Source organism: Nicotiana tabacum, chromosome 4 (genome assembly GCF_000715075.1).
Source record: "Nicotiana tabacum cultivar K326 chromosome 4, ASM71507v2, whole genome shotgun sequence".
Lineage (NCBI taxonomy): Eukaryota > Viridiplantae > Streptophyta > Magnoliopsida > Solanales > Solanaceae > Nicotiana > Nicotiana tabacum.
The window spans coordinates 39,060,903-39,081,851 of NC_134083.1; the positions used below are offsets into that span (position 1 = coordinate 39,060,903).

The window sequence follows — 20,949 nt, forward strand, 5'->3', positions numbered from 1 at the left end:
AGTAATTATTTTCGAAGCGAATGCACATGAAGGTTATTTTCAACAAAGTGGGTGTGACCAGTAATAGAGTCAGAAAATTTACAAAGAGATATCAAAATATTAAAAAATAAACACATGAAGAAATTTTGGGTGTGACGATTGATGAAGTATGCTTTCATTGTCCAAAAATAACCTTTTGTTTCTTTTGTGGTTATCTGAGAAATGGTCCTGGAAATTGGATACAGTGTTCAAAAATATAGTTCGAATCTTTCAAACTTGTTCAGTTATTTCTATTCAATCTTTATAAGACAGTGACTAACAAACAAAACCAGAAAAAAATGGTTCAATCTCTGATGACGATGGTGCTGAATTTGAGGTTACAAGATAGAGATATATGCATATAGCTAATACAAATTAAACTCATACTTATTAGTAAATGAAGGGTCCCATTAGCTTATTATCAAATTGCAACATCTGTCTATACGATTATTTGTGAGGAAAATGATGCAACTAACACTAAAACTCAATCATACTGTATAATTGCGAATGTAGGGCTAAAATTGAGTACACTTAAATGCTTACTCTTAATAGCACGTTTATAGACTTCTCCTTTCTAATCTTATATATTTATTCGGTTTTTTTCTTTTCTGCAAGTTTGTATAAATACTTGGAATCTAGAGATATCTTAAAAATCAATCCAGTCCACTTCAAAAGCAGCAAAAAAATTTGCTTCAAAACCACTTGATTGCCTCACCTCTCTCTCTCTCTCTCTCTCTCTCTCTCTCTCTCTCTCTCTCTCTCTCTCTCTCTTAGCTTGAGGTCTAAGTATGATTTTTCTGTAGACTTCTTTTGAATCATAGATTATCGTTGATATTTTCTTCTCAAATATTAATGCTGATGACTTTATAATCTCGCTTCCATACCTGAAATTTTCAGCTACAAGACAAGTAGTCACTGTTGAAAGCTAGGTGCAGAAATACTCTAAGGCTGCAACAGTCAGATAAATGGGGCGCCATTCTTGTTGTGTGAAGCAGAAGCTAAGGAAAGGATTATGGTCACCAGAAGAAGATGAGAAATTGTGCAATTATATCACCAAATTTGGTGTTGGATCCTGGAGTTCTGTCCCTAAGCTAGCTGGTAATTATTATAAACGTTCTTACTGTTATTTTCTGTTCAGTTTCCTTTATCTAGAGCAACAGGTTGTCTCTGTGTAACCTATAGGGTTCAAGTCGTGGAATCAGCGATTGATGCTTGCATCAGAGTAGGCTGCCTACATTACACCCCTTGGGGTGCTGCCCTTATCCCGAAACCTGCGGGAGGCTTTATGTACCGAGCTGCCCTTTTGTTTTATATATTTAAATTTCCTTTTTCTGCTCTATGCCAATTAATGATATTTTCCTTATGCTGTGAAATGCTGCAGGCCTGCAAAGATGTGGAAAGAGTTGCAGATTGAGATGGATAAATTACTTAAGGCCTGATCTTAAAAGAGGAATGGTTTCACAGGATGAAGAGGACAGGATCATTAGTCTCCATCAAGTTCTCGGAAACAGGTTATTCATCTTCTCCTTTTTTATCTTTTTGGTTTGTTTAGTACTTAATTAATAATTTAGTTATATAACAGGTGGGCACAAATTGCTGCCCAATTACCAGGGAGAACAGATAATGAGATAAAGAATTTCTGGAATTCGAGTTTGAAGAAGAAACTAATAAAGCAGGGGATTGATCCAAATACTCACAAGCCCCTAAGTGAGAATCAAGTAAAGGATGAAGAGAATTGTAGAAATAAGACCTCAATGTTGCAGATACCACATCTTATTGAATTACCTTCAGCTGAATTAGTGGACCAACCATTTCACTTGAGTAATAGAAGTTTTAACAGTGAGGTAAATGGGCAATTAACAGAAGCTTCAAAAGACCAATTTGTAAGTAAACAGGTATTTGATCTTTTGTTTATTCATGAATTCCAAGCCAATGTGAATCCGAGTGGGTATAATTCAGAAATATTAGCTCAATACCAGCAAAATATGAGGCCGAATGATAATCGTCAGAGAGAATTCCAGGGAAATCCAAATTATGGGTTTGGTTCAGAGACAAGTTTAACAAAATTAAAACATGGACAGACGACAGAAACTGATTTTGCTAGCAGCTCAACTTCAAGATTGAGTTCAAGTAACAGTTCAAATATATGTAGCTATCAGAATACAGCTGGAATTCGGATGACAAGAATGTTGGAAAATAGTGAAGATTTGTCATGGGAAGTTGATAACAAAATCGAATCTTTGTTTCAGTATCCATGCGTTGGGATCAAGAATGAAGAATTGAAGTCAAGTCCGAGGCAAGAAAGAGAGCTCTATGGTCACAGTTCAGGAGATTTCATGAGTAATCCATTGAGTTCCTTAACTGAAGAGTTTAGTGGGTCGACTCTAGATGTCTTCCAGCAAATTTAAACTGTAAACTCGATTTGTTATTATCCTTTTTTTTCCCTTGCTTTCCCACTTTCTTCTTTCCTATATATCAGATAAATATACAAAGGTGTTATAAACATAGGATCTGTAATGAGTATTTTCTAGTCCGTTTTAATAGTAACTGCGCTCGTGCGGATTGTAAGCGTGAACAGAAGATTTCCCAGACCAAAGGTTCAATTTGCAAATAAAGTTAGTGATAACGCCCAACTATGCCTTGTAAAAAAGATTAAGCGGTCGCTGCAAATATAATCCGATTTAAGTCCGGAGTCGAATCACACATGGAATTAACCTATTTACTACAACCTTTAACAATGCTAATGATAAGCTCAGATAATTTCCGGATGCAAGATTTTTAGTAGAGCAAAGGTGGAATTAATTTATCTAATGAAAAATGACAATAAAATTAGCAATAATCAAGAATAAGGTTGAATTCAAAGGTAAAAAGATCTAGGGCTATTGATTTCCCCAATTGCCGGACTAATTCCTGACACATTAGCTATAATCTCGCCGTAATACTCTATGAGCATTATGAGTTCCGGGTTACCGTAATTATCTCTCGATCAATTACGATAATTTACTAGAAGCATTCTCTCGAACTACTCTAGTTAACAATTTATGCAACTCAGAATTATCCCACCAAAGCTTCGTTATCTCTAACCCCCGCTTTTAATTTCAAGTAATTAATCTTTTAACTTACCCGAAAGTGGTGTTGTTCAACAACAATCTAACCAAGTGTTCTTTCTCAAGCAACACAAGGTAACTAGACACGATTAATCAAAGGCTCTTTCAATTAATCACAACACAACACATAGTTGAACAATCATAGAATAAAAACGGCTCAATTATATCTAAACATAGTCAAAACTTCATCCAACAATTGGTTCCATCAACCCTAAATGATGGGTTTAGCTACCCATACTAATGGATAAAAATTCACTATAGCAATTCATAATCAACAATGGAAGTAAGAAGAAGAAGAAGATGAAAACTCTTAGGAAATTCTCCGTCTTCTCTCCCTTGTTCTTGCCTCCAAAAACTCTTAAAAACAGCTCTCGCTCTCTTCTGGGCGAATTAGGCTTCATATAGGTTTAGGTTAGTCGCCTTAGAAATTACGTAATTGCCCCTGAGTTGTTGGCCTCTGTCCGCCCGTCCGCGGCCGCGGATTCTACCGCGGATCAGGCCGTGGATTTCAGCCAGTGTTCTGCCTCCAGTGCGCGGTCCAATTCGCGGTCAACTCCGCGGCCGCGCACCTGGAGGGGACCTCCCCGCTTGCTTTTCTCGCTTCTTTTCGACCGGGCTAACCTTCGATTGGATTTCCACACTCCATATTGACTCCAAAACACTCTTGAGCTTCCTCCTAGCTCGAAGTGGCAAATTCGCGGTCAACTCCGCGGCCGCGCACCTGGAGGGGACCTCCCCGCTTGCTTTTCTCGCTCCTTTTCGACCGGGCTAACCTTCGATTGGGCTTCCACACTCCATATTGACTCCAAAACACTCTTTAGCTTCCTCCTAGCTCGAAGTGGCCCCTGCAAAGCATAAAATTCTTAATTAGAGCATTTTGTTATCTTTTAGCATTCAAATATCAATAAAGTGCGGCTAAATTAGAGTATAAATAGTGTCTAAATTGCATAAATATAGCGTACTATCAGTTAGAATAGACCTTAACACATTATATTTGGGGGGGGGGGGTGTGATGGGATGGGTGATTTGCACAAATAGGCTATTTTCGTGCCACAAGTTTGTTTTGTGCAAAAGTTGGACATTGCTGCCGATCCTCTCAATGGACCATATTTAATCCTTATTTCGTCCATAGATCGACTTGTATTGTATGCACACAAATATGGCAAATTCAAATGTGTAAGGCACATGTTGCTCCCATCTATGATAGAATGTGGACTTCTGGTAGTTGGTACTACTCGTTTAGTTCTCTCTCTAATTCGAGGGGCCTTTCGGGAAATTAGTTTTCCGACATGGATGTTGTACAAGGCCTGTAACTTGTATTTTCAGTTGACTAGTTTAGTTGAGTAATAATATTGTTTGTTTTATGAATATAAAAAAAAAAACTAGAAGTGCTGATATGCTGATCAAGACGGTTATCCAGGAAGAGGGAACCTAAAGGCTAAAGCCAAGTCTAGAACTGAAGTTGAGATCCTTGAATTTTTATCCAGTGTAATCTTAAGCCAAGGACGGGAAGTTAGGATGGTCATGTAGCCAGTATGTTAACTGAAACTGTGTTGCTGCTACAGTTATTTTTTTATTATGCGGTAATTCTTGCACTTGGTAATCAAAAATTGTATTTACCCACACAAAAAAAAATTATAGGGAGTGCTGCTGGTTAAACAAGCATGTTGCTGATTAAGAAGTCCACCCGGGTAACTATGTCCACCAAGGCTTAGACAAATGGAAAGAAATCACCTAGTATTTTAAGCTCCATTAGGATTTGAACCTGAGACCTCATGGTTCTCACCCACTTCATTGACCATTACGTCACACCCTAAGTTGCATAATTGACCAATATTAATAGGTATGCTTTACTGCATATATAATCTTGCTTCAAAAAGTGGTAAAAAATATTACGCCGCACAAAATAGCTTTGATTCTGCATGCTGTTGACACCCTTATTCTGATAATACACTTCTTCCAAATAGATGTCAATTACTATCATTTATCACATAGAATCAACGCTCTCTCTGCAGCAATGCAACCCTAGGATTTGAAACCATGAAGATATGTGAAGAAGCAGGAAACCTGGTATACGTCGTGCGACAAATCAATTCCCCTTCCAAAGAATGATTCACAACAGGATAGATGCATAAAGTTAAAATTTCACAATGGATCTAACCGGTCTCGAATATTCCGAGTATAACATTGATTATTAACTAATTTTTCATTTATTCTACAACTGTTCTTGTGTTATTTTCCCAGGAGAGACAAATAGTGTTGACTCATACATATACTAATCAAACTACTAAATGTCTAATCTAAATGTTATAAACGAATGGGTTGCACCCTTACGATGAAGTGTCCATTGTTACATCCTCTAAAAATAGCTTACCAAGTATTGAGATGATACATGCAAGAAGTTATTTCACGTAAAAATAGGACTCTGCAATACGAACTTAAAAATGTGATGGCAAAAGAAAGCTGATGGCCAAAAATATATTAACATCTGCCAGATACTTTACATATTTGGCCTGGAGATAATTAGAGCACTAGAATGATGATATTGAACGGCTTAGATTTATTCTAGAACTGTGATTCCCTTTCTCAGACCAAGTACAAAAAGAACTGTTTTTGTTAGCAATCAAGATTTATTTTGGTTCTTCTAATATCTTAGTAAAGCAGAATCAGCAAGTTAACCTAAGTGACCTTCAAGACTGTAGACAACCTTTAGATAAACAATGTAACATTTGTGTAAGTTTGATAATTCCTGATCTGTACAATGCTGCCAATGCACATCAGTTTCACATAGCAATCTTCAAATGTTGAAGCTGAAAATTCTGCAGGAATAATAAATAGGACTTTTGTCGGGACAGTGCTTCAAACCTGATTATTCGAGAAACATGGACATTCTGGTTGGATAGGAATCCCAACGATGAAACATTAAACTTGTCTATGTGTATGACCTCCAGCTTGATAAAGTGCAAGATGGTGGATCGCTTTGGCAAACAACTCCTTCAAATCAGGACGCTGGGAAACTACATGACGAGCAGCTCCCTCAAGGAAGCTTAATGCTCTTGCTTGCTCAAGGGCCTTACTATTACCAACATGTAAAGCAAGGTAGCAGAGCAATAGAAGCTCGTGTACCTGTCCTCGGTCATTGCTCCTCAGCAAATTCATCAACTTTGGTACTCCATCAAATTCAACAATTGCCTTGGAATGCTCCATGCGATTAAAATTGTCCGGACATGCGAATTTCTCCAAAGCAATACATGCTTCCACAGCTACATCAGTATTTCTATGCCCAAGTTTAGCCACTATATGCTCAATGATTCGTGTGTCCTTTGCAGGAAATGTCCTAGCCAACAACCCAATTGCCTTAATAGCCGGAATCACCAATGGAGCGCTGGTTTCCTCATTTATCACCCTCAATAGCTGATCAATAACCGCCTTTCCAGCAGGTGATGTAGGCTTGAACGCCACTCGTCTAAGTTCAGCATTAGACTCGGCCACTGCAGCCAATTCCATCACTGTCATCAGACAATTAATCTGCAAATCCCCCTTCTCCTTCTCAATAATCTTTGCAAAACAAAGCAAAGCCTTAATCTCAGTAATCTTCCTGCTATTTAACAAACTACCTTTAGCCAATTTCCACAGTGCCATTGCACAGCTTATCTTAAGCCTAGCTTTCACCTCAGGGGGCTCCAATTCTCTATCTTTCTCTTTCTTATTACCATAATGTCCACCCCTACTACTCCCATCCATTGAATTAGAATGAAAACTAAAATTATTCCGAGCCATCTCCTTATTTATTTGAACTAAAGAATGTAAACTAGGAGTCTTATGTGGCTGCGATTCCCTGTTATCATCCAAAACTACATCCATTCCTAAAAGGGTCACCAACGGCCTAGTTATATTCTCTCTCCCAAATTCTTCCTGCGCGTACGCGTCCAAATCAGCCATTCTTGAGACCAAATTCGCAACGTGAATTTGAACTCTCATGGGCGCTTCCGCAAGCACCTTTACAACAATTTGAACACCGAGATCATTCGCTATCGCCCGCACTCTTTCCTCATCGTCAGCCAAGTTGTACAAAGCAGTTGCTGCAGCAATTTGTGCTTCTGCTGAAGTGGTTTCCTTGAGCAGCTTCAGCAAAGGAGGAATTCCGTTTTCTTCAACAATCATTTTCTTGTTGCGGTCATTATCGCGAGCTAAGTTAGCTAATTCCTGAGCAGCGTCAATACGGTACTGGAGATTACCCATTTGAACAGTAGCGATGTAAGACCAAACCCAAGCCATAATAGGATCGTTGCTGGCAATAGGGGGAAGGGAAAGAGCGGGGCCCGCATCCGGGTCGAAAATGGAGAGCAGCCACGAGACGTCGGCCGTGGAATTTTCTAGAAGGGCAGAGACTTTCCGGAAGTCTGCAGTAGAAGTGATGGCGAGTACATGGCGGAGGAGATTGGGCTTGTGACGACACTTGCGAACAAGAGTAAGGGACCGGTCCAGAGTTTTGGTAACTTCAGAAGTTATACGGCGGATGGGCCGATCGTAAAGGGACTGGGATTGGGATGAACTGGTAAGGCGAACTGTGGCTCGGAGGAATTGGCTGAGCTGAGTAGCGTGGCGAGCCAGTTCCGCACATTCCACTTTGGATGATTCAGCTTCTTGGGCTGATTTAATTACTCTGTCAGCAAGTAGAATTGGAAGTGAAAGCTCCTCTTGCACTGATTTCTCTTCTTCCGCCATCAATATTGACTTCTTCGAATTGGTAAAGTGGGTTCGAAGGAGAAGAGGAATAAAAATCTAACAGCAGCAGAATTTTAATTGGGAGACCAGCTGACATACCTTCTTTAAAACAGCTTAATTTAACATTTCTGGGAATTGTTTAATCGATTTCATAGTACAGTGGGTGAATCATATTTCCACAAGAGTCAATGGGTCAATAAATTAAATAGGTACTACGATAAAGTTTAGTATGGGATAATATCGCTTTAGGAAAAATTCCTGTGGCAATGAAGTAATGACCAAATAATGATAGAAAGAAGAATGAGTCAAAGAGAGAAACAAAAGAAAACTTATCGACACGCGTATTTTAGCTGAAGCAACACTAATTTATTAATTATTAATTATTAATTATTATATAAAAATTATGTATTACTAATAAATTTTTGCTACTAATATATTTGTCTCTAATTAAAAATGAGTCGTAGCAATTGACAACTGAACCCGTCAAGCCCTCTTATTCACACCACAATGAGCTGAACACTTTCATAATTCAAAGAAAAAGGATGCCATAATAAATTTTTAATACGTTCCGTCTAGTTTACTTCAGAAAATTCTTTGCTAGACTGATACTACATACGTTTGATTGGCCACAACTCTCTAACTAAATATAGCTTACGTGCTTGGTTTTTTGTATTTTTATTTGGGTAAAAGACCGCTGAGGAGCTTTTATTATACTAGTGTGAAGCTACATTGAAATGCTCGAGTAATATCAAGGAACTTTTGTTATTACGTAGCCACTTGCACTTGATTTATTCTTTCAATTTTTAACAACTCATTTACTTGTCTTGTTGTACCAAACTATCACGGAAAATCGAAAACACGAGTCTTCGTCAACCCCTTTACGAAAACGACACAAACTTAGGATGTGTTTGGTACCTAGAAAACTTTTCTCATGTTTGGTTGGATTAAATGTTTTAAAAAATATTTTTCTTATTAACTTATTTTTCTCTAATTGGAGGAAAATATTTTTCCTATTAAGAGAAGGAAAAATATTTTCAAAAAAAAAAAAATTCGATCTTACCCACCCTATTCTCCAACCCCACCAACCCACCCTCACCTACCCACCCCCGCCCCCGCCCCTACCATACACCACCCATCACCCCCTCACCCCGCCCCCGTCCTAAATAAAAATATTATTAATAATACTTTCTTTTCATGTTATAGATATAATTTTTTTCTTCATTTCAACAAATGAGTATTTTCTTTTCATGATATAAAAAAGTAATTTTTTTTATTTTAACAAAAAAAGTATTTTCTTTTCATAATGTAGAAAGTATTTTCTTTATTTCAACAGAATGACGTAGTAAAAAATTCTTTCATTTCAACAAAATGAGTATTTTCTTTTCATGATATAGAAAAAGTATTTTCTTTTATTTTAATAAAATGAGTACTTTATTTTCATGTTGTAGAAAGAGTACTTTCTTTTTTAACCAAAAAAAAAGTATTTTTTTTTTAATTATGGAACACAAATTTCAACGTTATTTTTGTGTAAAAAAAAGTAAAGCAACACATTAGTTCATTTGGGTTTGTATGAATTTTTAGAAGAATAATTAATTTCTTGAAGAAAATAAAGTTCTGAAAACGTTGGGTATTGAGGGGGGGTGCGGGAGCAAGGAAACGTGGGGACTTGGGGGAAGAGGAGTGAGGAGAATAGCATAAAAAATATTTTCTATTCACTGATCAAACACTAGAAAATATTTTCCGGAAAAAATTTTTCATTCACCAACCAAACAAGGTTTTCCACTCTCTCTAAAAGTTTTCTCTGGCCTCTCTCTAAATGCATTCAAGAGATCCCAATGGACCACCAATGGTCCCACAGCCCCCGCCCCCTGCACCACCAGATCCACCACCACAATCAACCAATGAGCACTTGACAACCACTCAATCCACCCCACCTAGCACAAGAGTTACTTCTCCCCTTAACACTCCACCACCGATCAACACCCAAAATCAGGCCAATAATCACCTATCTTCTGTATCTCAACATTATAATACTACCATAGATCTCAAAAATAAGGAGAATCACACTAGAATTTTCAATGCTCTAGCACAGACAAATCTCCCAACGGATCTTTGCACTTTACAAGACCAAAGGGCATCTCTTCCGGTTCAGAGCACCACATCGCTACCCCGGTCTATAAAAGTTTCTTCTAATTTTGACCCACCTCATAGAGCTAGTTGTGCTAACAATGTCATGCAAAATACTAGTTTTAATTTTCACCAGACTGAGCAGAACACTCCAAACAGTAACCCACACCCCCACAGCCACAATCAATCAAAAGGCTCCATCATGGCCACCTGCCTCTATTTCCAAACCTTCATTTGCCTCTTCTATCTCTGCAACTCTTGCTAGCATCTCTGTGGGGAAACAACCTGTTGATATTAAGCATGGAACTCACATGGGTAAGCCAGCAGTTTATTTTACTGCTGAGGATTACTTTGTTAATCTAGCTGAGGATTGTAAGCTTACTATTGTTGGGAAGTTTCTTAAAGGAAAGCCAAACATGGAGGAAGTCAGGAAATTATTCATCAGTCATGTACCTTTGAAAGGTACTGTCAAGATTGCCTATTATGACCCCACCCATGTGTACATCGATTTTTCTAATGAAGCTGATTTCTATCATATCTATTGCAAGCCCTTCATTACCCTTGGTCCTTATATTATGAAGATAATTAAGTGCACTCCTGATTTTGTCCCTGAAAATGAAACAACCATAGCTCCTGTCTGGATTTTGATTCATCAACTACCATGGCATTTGTTCAGATGGGATATATTATCTATGATGGTTAGCTCCGTCGGAACTGCTATGGCTCTAGACATGGCTACTTATTCGAAGTATAGAGGTAATGAGGAAAAGCTGAAAGTCGAAATTGATTTGCTAAAACCTAAGCAAGATCAAATTTGGGTGGGATTCAATAGGCTAGTCACTAATGCTGAGGATGGTTATTGGCTAGATATCGTTAATGAGGGAGCTCCTTCATACTGCCCATATTGTTCTATGCAAGGACATGATCAAAATTCTTATAGAAACAAAAAGAGAGATGAAGAATTTAAGGCTCACGATATCTCCAGCAAAGAAGTGGATAACGATGAATGGAAAGTTCAAAGAAACTCTAGAAGAAATGGTCAGCATGCTACTAATAGGAGTGTTTGCAATGGGCAATCTCTGCAAAAGGATCAAAATGGCAACCTCCAAAGCAATATTTTAACAGAACAGGTGGAAAAAGGACAAGATAATCAGGCTATACAGACTGAAAACATGCATACTCACCAGCAAACCAACAACTTGTTAACACAACATCAGAGTAAAGCTAAACAGTATGAACATGTGGCTCAAACACAACAGATGTTAAATAAAAAGAGAGGAAAGAAGAAGAAGGTCCAGTGGAGAGCTCATCAGAATTCATCCCAACCCATTTCTTCCAATACCCAACTCAATGAACCAAAACAGGCTCCACAAGGAAATGTCAATCAACTAGAGTCTATTCCAAAGTCACGCCTCCCACAAACTATAAACTCACAGCCTCAATCATCTATTCGTAAACACATTGACCACCCTTCTGATCACAACTTCCTCAATCAACAATAAACATAACAATTATCCCCAGCCCTATCAAAAACCAAAGTCAATCCACCACAATTGTTAAATTCCCAAAATATGCTCAACAGGCACCTCCTCAACTAGATAACACTCAACCTCTATGCGTTGAAGCCTCTAAGGAGAATCATCCATCCCAAGAACCACCAAATCCTTCACCGGACCACAACCCTAATAATCCATGTAACGACCCGGCCAGTCGTTTCGAGAGTTATAGCCCTGTTTCCCCCATTTCTACTTTTTTTTATGTTATTCAGCTATATTATGTTATATCGGATTAGTTGATTTGGGACCGGAGTGGTTTCGGAGTGAATTGAGATACTTAGTCTCTTAAGTAGAAATTTAAGTTGGAAAAGTCAACCGGATGTTGACCTATATGTAAACGATCTCGGATTTGAATTCTGATGATTATGTTAGCTCCGTTAGGCGATTTTGGACATAGAAGTGCGTCCGGAATGTGATTTGGAGGTCCGTGGTAGAATTAGGCTTGAATTGGCAAAATTGGAAATTTGGCGATTTCGGTCGGCAGTGGAAAATTTGTTATCGGGGTCGGAATAGAATTCCGAAAGTTGGAGTGGGTTTGTATTGTCATTTGTGATGTGTGTGAAAAATTTGAGGTCATTCGGACGTGGTTTGGTTGGTTTCGGCATCGGTTGTCGAATTTGGAAATTTAGAAGTTCTTAGACTTGAATCCGAGGGTAATTGGATGATTTGATGTTGTTTTGAGTGATTCGAAGGTTCGACTAAGTTGGTATGTTGATATATGACTTGTTGGTATTTTTGGTTGAGGTCCCAAGGGCCTCGGGGTGATTCCGGGTGGTTAATAGATTTGTCAAAGTTAGAAAATGCAGCTGAAGCTGCTGCTACTGCTATTTTCGCACCTGCGGAAGAAAGAGTTGCAGGTGCGAGGCCGCTGGTGCGCGTGGGGAGTGCGAAGGTGCGGGCAATGCTGGGCTAGGCAGGTTGCACAGGTGCGAGTTGGAGGTCGCATCTGCGAGCTCGCAGGTGCGAAACCTGGGGCGCAGATACGGAAAGGGGGATGCTGGACAGGCTTCGCAGAAGCGGAGGAAACGCGCAGGTGCGCCTTCGCAGGCGCGGGGTTTTGGGCCGCAGATGCGGAAGCTGGGCTCCTAAGTGAGTTCCGCACCTGCGATGGATTTTTTCACAAGTGCGGTGGCGCAGAAGCGTGAAAGTTTCCGCATGTGCGAAAAACCTGGGAAGAAACCATAAATATAGCCCTTCGCGAATTTGGTTCATTTCCACCATTTCCAAGTCGGTTTTTGGAGCTTTTGGAGGGATTTTTGAAGGGTGATTCAAGGGCTATCAGTGAGGTAAGTTGCTTGAGCCCTAATACTCGTATATATGGTGATTTTCCGTTGTTTAATCATTGTAATTAGTCAAAACGAGGGGTTAGGGCTTGAAATTTTTGGAGAGTAATTTAAGGATTTGAAGGACCAAACGATGTCGGATTTTGATGGATTTGGTATGGCTAGGTTCGTGAGTGAATGAGCTTTCTAGTTTTGTGAATTTTGTTAGATTTTGAGATGTGGGCCCGGGGGCCGGGTTTGAGCCAATTTCGGATTTTGGTCTAATTTTGTAGCTTTTCTTGTGGAATTTATTCCATTAGCGCGCATTGATGGTATTTACTGATTGTGAATAGATTCGGAGCATTTGGAGGCCGAGTCCAGAGGCAAGAGCGTTGCGGGGTAGAGATTTGACCGGTTTGAGGTAAGTAACGATTGTAAATCTAGTCCTGAGTGTACAAAACCCCGGATTTTGTATCATTCTACTATTTTAGTGACGCACATGCTAGGTGACAAGCATGTGGGCATGCACTGTTGGGGATTGTGACTTGGTACGTCCCATAGCAACTGTAAAGTTACATACTTTGTTGAAACTATATGATACTTATATGTTTTAGAAAGAGTTTCTGTAAATTGGGCTGAATGCCATGTTTGGGCCTTGCGTCAGTGCTGTTTGGACCCTTAGGGGCTTTTTCTTACTAATCTCTCATTGTTTTCGATTGAAAATCTATACTCGGTCATATTTATACTTGTTTACCGCATAACTCAGTTTTATGACTCTATTTTGATGCATATAAATGTTTTGGGTCGAATGCCATGTTGTACTGAAATGCGTGAGTGGCTTGAGAGGTTTATGACTGAATGAGGCCGAGGGCCTGATTTGTGAGGATATTTATGGGATCGGGCTGCACGCCGCAGCATGTTGATATCGGCCGAGGGCCTAATTGCGAGGATGAGTGTGGATCGGGGTTGCCCGCCTGCAGCATACTTTATTATTATAGCACGTGAGTTGTCCGTGCAGCACGTGAGCTGTCCGTGCAGATTATAGCGCTTGGGCTGAAGGAGCCCCTCCGGAGTCCGTATACACCCCCAGTGAGCGCAGGTACCTACTGAGTGCGAATGTCGAGTGCTGAGTGACTGGGAGGCATGAGTGATTGTGAGGTATGCACGAGTGGCAAGAGTAATTGTGAGGTATGCCCGAGTGGCACGAATAACTGTGAGGTTTGCCCGAGGGGCTGTATATGAGTGATATTTTGCCCGAGGGACTGTTTATGTTTTCATCATTTTTGCTCACCTTTGTTTTTTTTATCTATCTGAAAACTGTTGAAAAATATCTTTAAATGATTTTTACTAGAACTGGGTTAAACGAGATGTTTTGATTCAAACCCTGATTTTAAAAGCATGTGGTATTTTACTGAGATTTTCCGATATGAATGTTAGATGCTTTATTGCTCGTCACTACTGCTCAGTTTTTATTTATTGTTGTTACTTACTGAGTTGGCGTACTCACGTTACTCCATGCACCTTGTGTGCAGATTCAGGTGTAGCTGGACATGGTAGCGGTTATTGATTGTTATGGTTGCAGATTTTCTTAGAGATAGCAAGGTAACTGTTTGGCGATCGTCGCCCCTGCTCTTATCTTCCTCTAGTTGTCTTTAGCTACTTTACAAGCTGAGTTAGCCTTGATATTGTTAGACAGATTGTAGTAGATGCTCATGACTAGTGACACCCCGATGTCGGGCTTTTCCTTCTGCACTTTTATTTTGATTGGAATTCCTTTACGAAGGTTTTTATGTTAAATAACATTGGAATTATCTTTGAAATGAAAATATCGGTTTGTTTTGGAAATGAGTCGGCTTGCCTAGTTTCACGATAGGCGCCATCACGACAAGGGTTAGTTTGGGTCGTGACAATCCAGAAGTTGGACAACCTTTTACTGATGCCAATGATGAAACGGACTACGAAAGTGAAATCGCTGTTGATTCTCTATTTGTTGCATCCCGTGAAGAATCGGGAATTGGTGAGTATGAGAATGAAATAGTCAGTGATACTGAAGATGAATATGAAAGCATTGAAGATCAAGCGCCATCCAGTGATGATAGTTCAGATAACTTTTCAGTTCATAGTGATGACAATGTCACCAAACTAGCTGAAGTTTTTGCTTCTCAACACACAACCACGAATGAAATAGATCAAGCATTTGGGAATATCTCTGACAAACATAATTTGTCTCCTAGGGGGGCTCGAATCTAGGAGGGGTGGACTATCAACTAGAGGTGACAGAAGAGGAAGAAGAGGCAAAGGTATTCCTTCTGTGAAATATTCACAGAACAATGATGAATTATCACCATCTTTTTAATAATTAAGTCGCTAATATGGAATATTAGAGGCATCAAATCACAGGGTGCCTTTGACAGATTAATGCAACTCAAAAGAGCTCATAACCTTAGCTTCATTGCAGTTATGGAACCTTTTTGTAGAAGATCTAAGTTGGATAGATTTAGAAGAAGGTTGGGTTTCGATTTTGCTCATGCCAACTCTAATAATAAAATCTGGCTCTTTAGTGATATGGCTATTAATTGCACTGTTATTGAAGATCTAGATCAACATGTTACTTGCTCAATCAACAATAATGGGGACAGCATGTACATTACAATAGTATATGCTAAGTGCCACGTTCATTTAAGGGAAGAGTTATGGGGTAGTATTAAGAACTTTGCTAAAGGGAACACCTCTCCTTGGATGGTAGTAGGGGATTTTAATTCCATTACTGACTAAGAAGAGAAAAAATGAGGTGTTGCTCATAACATATCCAAGAGTATGGCATTTATCAACTGCATCTTGGACAGTGGACTAATTGATTTGGGCTATTCTGGCTCTCCTTTCACATGGTGTAATGGATGGGCACCTAGAAGGAGAATTTGGGCAAGACTAGACAGAGCTCTTGCCAACTCTGAATGGATCCAAGCTTTTGCAGAAACCTCTGTTGAACATCTTGTTAGAACTGGCTCTGACCATTCGCCATTGCTTATTTCCACCTCTAATCCTTAAACTGAACCCAAAAAATACTTCAGATTTTTGGATTTTTGGACTGAACAACATGGATTCATGCAAGTAGTTGCAGATGCTTGGCAAATTCAAGTGGAGGGAGGTCCCATGTGGAAATTTCACCTCAAGCTTAAAAATGTTTGCAAAAGGCTCTCTTATTGGTCTAAAAAATATTATTGGCAATATCTTTTACAAGACCAAAGAGCTACAGTCTAAGCTTGAGGAGTTAGAACAAAATTGCTTGATTGACAACTCGGAGTCTAACATAATGGAATATAAAAATATGAATGCCCAGCTAATTAGGCACATCAACAATGAGGAATCTTGTTGGAGACAAAAGTCCGAATTAAAGTGGTACACAGATGGAGACAACAACACCATGTTCTTCCACTCAGTAATTAACTCCAGAAGGAAGAAACTCCGATTGACAAGAATTAGAAAGCAAGATGGCTCATGGCCGGAGAATAGTGAGGATATAGCTACTGAAGCTATATAGTTCTTTGAGCACCAATTCTCCCAAGAAACCACTTGCAGGGATTTCTCAATTCTTAGGAGACTTCCTAGATTGGTTGATGAGGAAGATAACAGGATGCTAGGAGATATACCTACTATGGAGGAGCTCAAACATATTGTATTCTCCATGAGTAGTACTAGTTCCCCCGGTCCAGATGGTATATCTGGAAAGTTTTTTCACCAGTATTGGAACATAATCTCGTCTGACCTTTACATGATTATTCTGAATTTCTTTTGTGGTAATCAGCTCCCTAGGTCTTTTACACACACCAATCTGGTCTTGATCCCTAAAATAGACAACCCACGGGAATTCACGGATTTTAGACCTATTAGTTTAAGCAATTTCACTTCGAAAATTATTTCTAAGTTGCTTAATAGTAGGTTAGCTCTTATCATGAACAAGATTATTTCTCCTAATCAAACGGAATTTGTCAAGGGTAGATCTATTTCAGACAATGTTATGCTCACTCAAGAGATGGTTCACAATATTAACATGCCTAATGTGAATGGCAATGTGGTCTTCAAACTAGATATGGCCAAGGCCTTTGACAGAGTACCTTGGGACTTTTTTTGCCATGTTATGAGACAATTGGGATTCTGCGAGATTTGGATTGATATGATTGCTAGAGTGGTCTCCAACAACTGGTATTCCATTATTATAAATGGAGTTAGGTACGGCTTTTTCAAATCCTCTAGGGGGCTAAAGCAAGGTGACCCTTTGTCACCTTCTTTATTTGTTATAGGGGTTGAATTACTATCCAACTTAATGGACCAGTTATAACAGGACAATTTCATTCCTTATTCCCTGCATAGGGGCAGTCCTCTTATTAATCACCTCAGATTTGCTGATGACACTATTCTTTTTTCATCTGGAGATCTCCTCTTAATTGTTATGATGATGAAAAACTTGGATACTTATGAACAAGTTTCTGGTCAAATGGTGAACAAAAAGAAATCAACCTTTTTGGTTTCTCCTAAAACTCATGTTCATGTTGTTAAGGATATCAAAATACTGACTGATTTTTCCCATTCCTTATTTCCCTTCAAGTACTTAGGGTGTCCTATATTCCTTAGGAGAAAGAAAGTGTGTTATTTTGGTTCCATGGTTTCTAAGATAGTCAATAGAACTCAGGGATGGTTAGGAAAATTATTGTCAGTGGGTGGAAAAGCTATTCTCATTAGGTCTGTCTTGCATTCTATGCATTTGCATATCATCTATGTGGTCTATCCCCCAAAGACTATTCTTAATCATATTGATAAAGCTCTTGCTAGTTTCTTCTGGAGTTCATTTGATAGCAAGAGGCAATATCACTGGTTTTCTTGAAAAAATCTTTGTTTTCCTAAAAATGAGGGGGGTGTTGGATTCAGATCATTGCATGACATTTGCACTACATTCGCTGCTAAAGCATAGTAGAATTTTAGAACCCAGAAGTCTCTCCTCTCCGTATTTTTGGAAGCTAAGTATTGTAAAAGAGTTCACTCAGTTGCGAAAAAGAAAAATTACAATCAATCGCACATTTGAAGAAGACTTATGGATGCCAAAAAAGATTGTGAACAACATATCTTATGGAAAGTTGGAAAGGGTAACTTGTCCTTTTGGTGGGATAACTGGTCTAATAAAGGTGCCTTAGCGAATGTGATTCATCATAATAACAAGTCTAAAAATGTAAGAGTAATTGAATTCTTTTCTAATAGCCAGTGGAACTTGGATAAGCTACATGCTAATCTGCCTGCAAATCTAATTCCACACATTCTTTCCATTAAGTTTTCTACTGATAAGCAAGACCAACCTATTTGGACTCTTGATCACACGGGAGTTTTATCTTCCAAGTCAGCTTGGAGTACTCTCAAGAAATCCAAAGGCTCATCACTAGGGGTGGGCGTTCGGTCGGTTCGGTTCTGTTTGAGAAAATTCGGTTCGGTTATTTAGTTTTCGATTTTGTAAAAGTAGTAACCAAAACCGAACTGAAATAAGTTCGGTTTAGTTAGGTTTTCTAATTTCGGTTCAGTTTATTTTGAATCGGTTTTCGATTTGAACATTATCATATTGGGCTCCTTCTATGTAATAATAGGACTAGCGAATTTGTTATTTTTTTCAAAACTTCGGACTTCTTGGAAATACTGTGTTTATTAAAAAAAAATAGACTAAACTTTGCACACTATTATGGATCATAAAATTCAAACATAGTGTAAATTAAAACTCTGTGTGAAATCCTCCCGGTATACTATCATAGATGCTATGGAAGTTTTAATAGAGTGAAAGTCTTTAAGATTGGGAAGCTGATGTACTTACTTAATTGGGTTGGGTCTTTGATGGATTGGACCTAATAGTATTAATGTATTACCTATGGGCTTAGCCTATATATAACTTAAAGAACCTATATGCTAATAATTCGATTTTTCGGTTAACCAAACTAAATAAATTAATAACCGAAAACCGAACCGAAAAATTGAAATTTTAAAATTTTAAATCGAAACCGACCGAAAAAACTGAATAACCGAAATAAAAATATTTTCGGTTCGGTACGGTTCGGTCGGTTTCTTCTGTTCTGACCGAAATATGCCCACCCCTACTCATCACTGACACTGTCTAAGATTTGGCACAAAATATTACCATTCAAAGTGTCTTTTCACATGCTCAGACTATTGAATGGCATGCTGACTACAGATGATTCTCTAACTAGATTTGGGGTGCATGGTCCATCAAAATGCTATTGTTGCTATAATGTTAAGGAGGAAGATGTTAACTACTTATTCAGTCAAGGGCAGCCTGTTGGGTTAGTATGGAAGTATTTTCAAGATGCTTGTGGACTGTCAATGCCTAATACAGACAACATAAGAACAAAACTCATGAGGTGGTGGCTTCTTAAATCTCTAAACAAGGTTCATGAACTGATCATGCAATGTCTTCTTTCTGTGATATGCTAGAAAATTTAGAAATATAGATACACCTATAAATTTGAAGGCTTCAGAAGATCTCCCAATAGCATCATTCATCAAATCACCTACCTAATGCAGTTGATTCTCTCCACCCAATTTTCTTCACGAAACTTTTGCTCTTCATTTCCTAGTATTTGTTATCTGGTAGAAAGACTCAAACCTCAATTGGCCATCACTCCAGTAAGTTGGGATAAGCCAATTGATGGGGTTTTCAAGCTCAATGTGGATGGTTGTTCCAAAGGAAATCTCGGTAGTGCTGGGTGTGGGGGAATTCTAAGAGATCACCTCGGCCAATTGATCATGGCTTTCTCTTCATATCTAGGTGCTATCACCAACAATTATGCAGAGGCACAAGCTATTAAAATGGGATTGAGATGGTGCATCGATCATGGCTTCAAACTCTAGAAATTGAATCTGGCTCTTTGATTTTGATCAAAATGATCAAAAAGGACATATGCACCTCTTGGGAGATCAAGGATGTTATTGATGATATTCATTCTATGTTAGCTGATGGTTCCTTCCAATTTAATCAAATATTCAGGGAAGGAAATATTCCAGCTGACCTTCTAGCCAATCTTGTTGAACATGATAAGATCAATGCTTTCTTCAATGACGCTATAAGCTTACCAAGGAAGATTATAGCCACATTGGAGAATGATGCAAGGAGTCGTCCAAACTTTAGAATTCGGGTGCGAAAGAACGCCTTCATATTCGTCCCCGGCTGAATGAATCCTTTTGGTGGTACTAAGCATTGAACTTAGTCCTTATTTTTGAAAGCTTTCAATTGTAATAGGAAAAACCCTCCTCTGATGTATGTTTCATAATTATTTATGTCAATCCGTAGGAATGGCTTGTCCATTCTAGCTATGAGAAGAAGAGGTTTGGTTGGGGAAAAAAAAAAAAAAAACTTAATTTTCATGAAAATATTTTTCATGAAAAATATTTTCCTTCGTACCACAACACACCCTTAATCACGTTAGCTGGACGTCATTGACCATAAACGAATTTAATAAAATGTCAAATATTACTATTAGAGTAGACTTGGCCTGTGAAAATGCTCATAGGGTACGACATTAGTGAAAACAAAGACTAAAGTGGATAATATTTATGTAAAAACAGTATTGAAAGAGTGTTTTTATTTCGGTTTCGCAGTTTTTTTATAAAGCAAACATCATATACGAATGCAGACATATGAATCTTCATAATAGATGAATCAAAAAGTTATGCTGCTAAATTTACCTTTTCTCAGTAAGTGCTCAATGTATTATTGAAGTTGGATAATATCTCTTTAAGCAGGCAATTCTCTAACGTATCCAGCATTTTCGAAAAGAACTATCTGTCACAATAACAAGCCAAGATTTGTAACATTTGGACTTCAGATGTTGGTTTTGTCCAACAGATATGAGATATGGTATAAAAGAACTCACCAGAGAATTATGTCACTTTCTTCCAGAGATTGGTCTTGCTTGATCCAGTAGCTAATACCTCACCAACCCATAGATTGGGGTAAAGTGCACAAATAGCCCTCAAAGTGGATGGTCTTAAATTTACGTTCTCCATTATCCAATAGGACAGAATTTCAAGTTTAATAAGTGTTGCCCCTCGGTTACCCTATGGGCAACACTTTTAATTTTTGACCTTAAAGTTTTGTCC

General features: G+C 38.6%; 2 protein-coding genes across 3 annotated transcripts; one reads left to right on the forward strand and one right to left on the reverse strand.

The window, feature by feature from the left end:
• Positions 1–626: 626 nt before the first annotated feature.
• LOC107807690 (transcription factor MYB102) lies at positions 627–2,523 on the forward strand. The gene is made up of 4 exons (XM_075251720.1): positions 627–804; positions 916–1,116; positions 1,400–1,529; positions 1,601–2,523. Exons 2-4 carry the CDS (start codon positions 984–986, stop codon positions 2,424–2,426), a joined length of 1,089 nt encoding a protein of 362 aa, XP_075107821.1. The 5' UTR covers positions 627–804; positions 916–983; the 3' UTR covers positions 2,427–2,523.
• A 733-nt stretch (positions 2,524–3,256) lies between these two features.
• Positions 3,257–8,167, reverse strand: LOC107807692 (uncharacterized). Of its 2 annotated transcripts, none has more exons than XM_075251721.1 (2): positions 5,991–8,167; positions 3,257–3,970 (listed from the first exon to the last, which is right to left on the reverse strand). In XM_075251721.1, exon 1 carries the CDS (start codon positions 7,851–7,853, stop codon positions 6,048–6,050), a length of 1,806 nt encoding a protein of 601 aa, XP_075107822.1. In that variant the 5' UTR covers positions 7,854–8,167; the 3' UTR covers positions 3,257–3,970; positions 5,991–6,047. The 2 variants fall into 2 exon arrangements, with proteins under 2 accessions (XP_075107822.1, XP_075107823.1); XM_075251722.1 differs by lacking the exon at positions 3,257–3,970 and adding an exon at positions 4,140–5,192.
• Between the last annotated feature and the right edge of the window lie 12,782 nt (positions 8,168–20,949).

Bases quoted from the DNA above. Each gene is read 5' to 3' on its own strand.
- LOC107807692 (XM_075251721.1), bottom strand. From the start codon at position 7,853: ATGGCGGAAGAAGAGAAATCAGTGCAAGAGGAGCTTTCACTTCCAATT.
- LOC107807690 (XM_075251720.1), top strand. From the start codon at position 984: ATGGGGCGCCATTCTTGTTGTGTGAAGCAGAAGCTAAGGAAAGGATTA. The intron at 1,117-1,399 runs GTAATTATTATA...GAAATGCTGCAG, and splicing joins TTCTGTCCCTAAGCTAGCTG to GCCTGCAAAGATGTGGAAAG. The intron at 1,530-1,600 runs GTTATTCATCTT...GTTATATAACAG, and splicing joins CATCAAGTTCTCGGAAACAG to GTGGGCACAAATTGCTGCCC.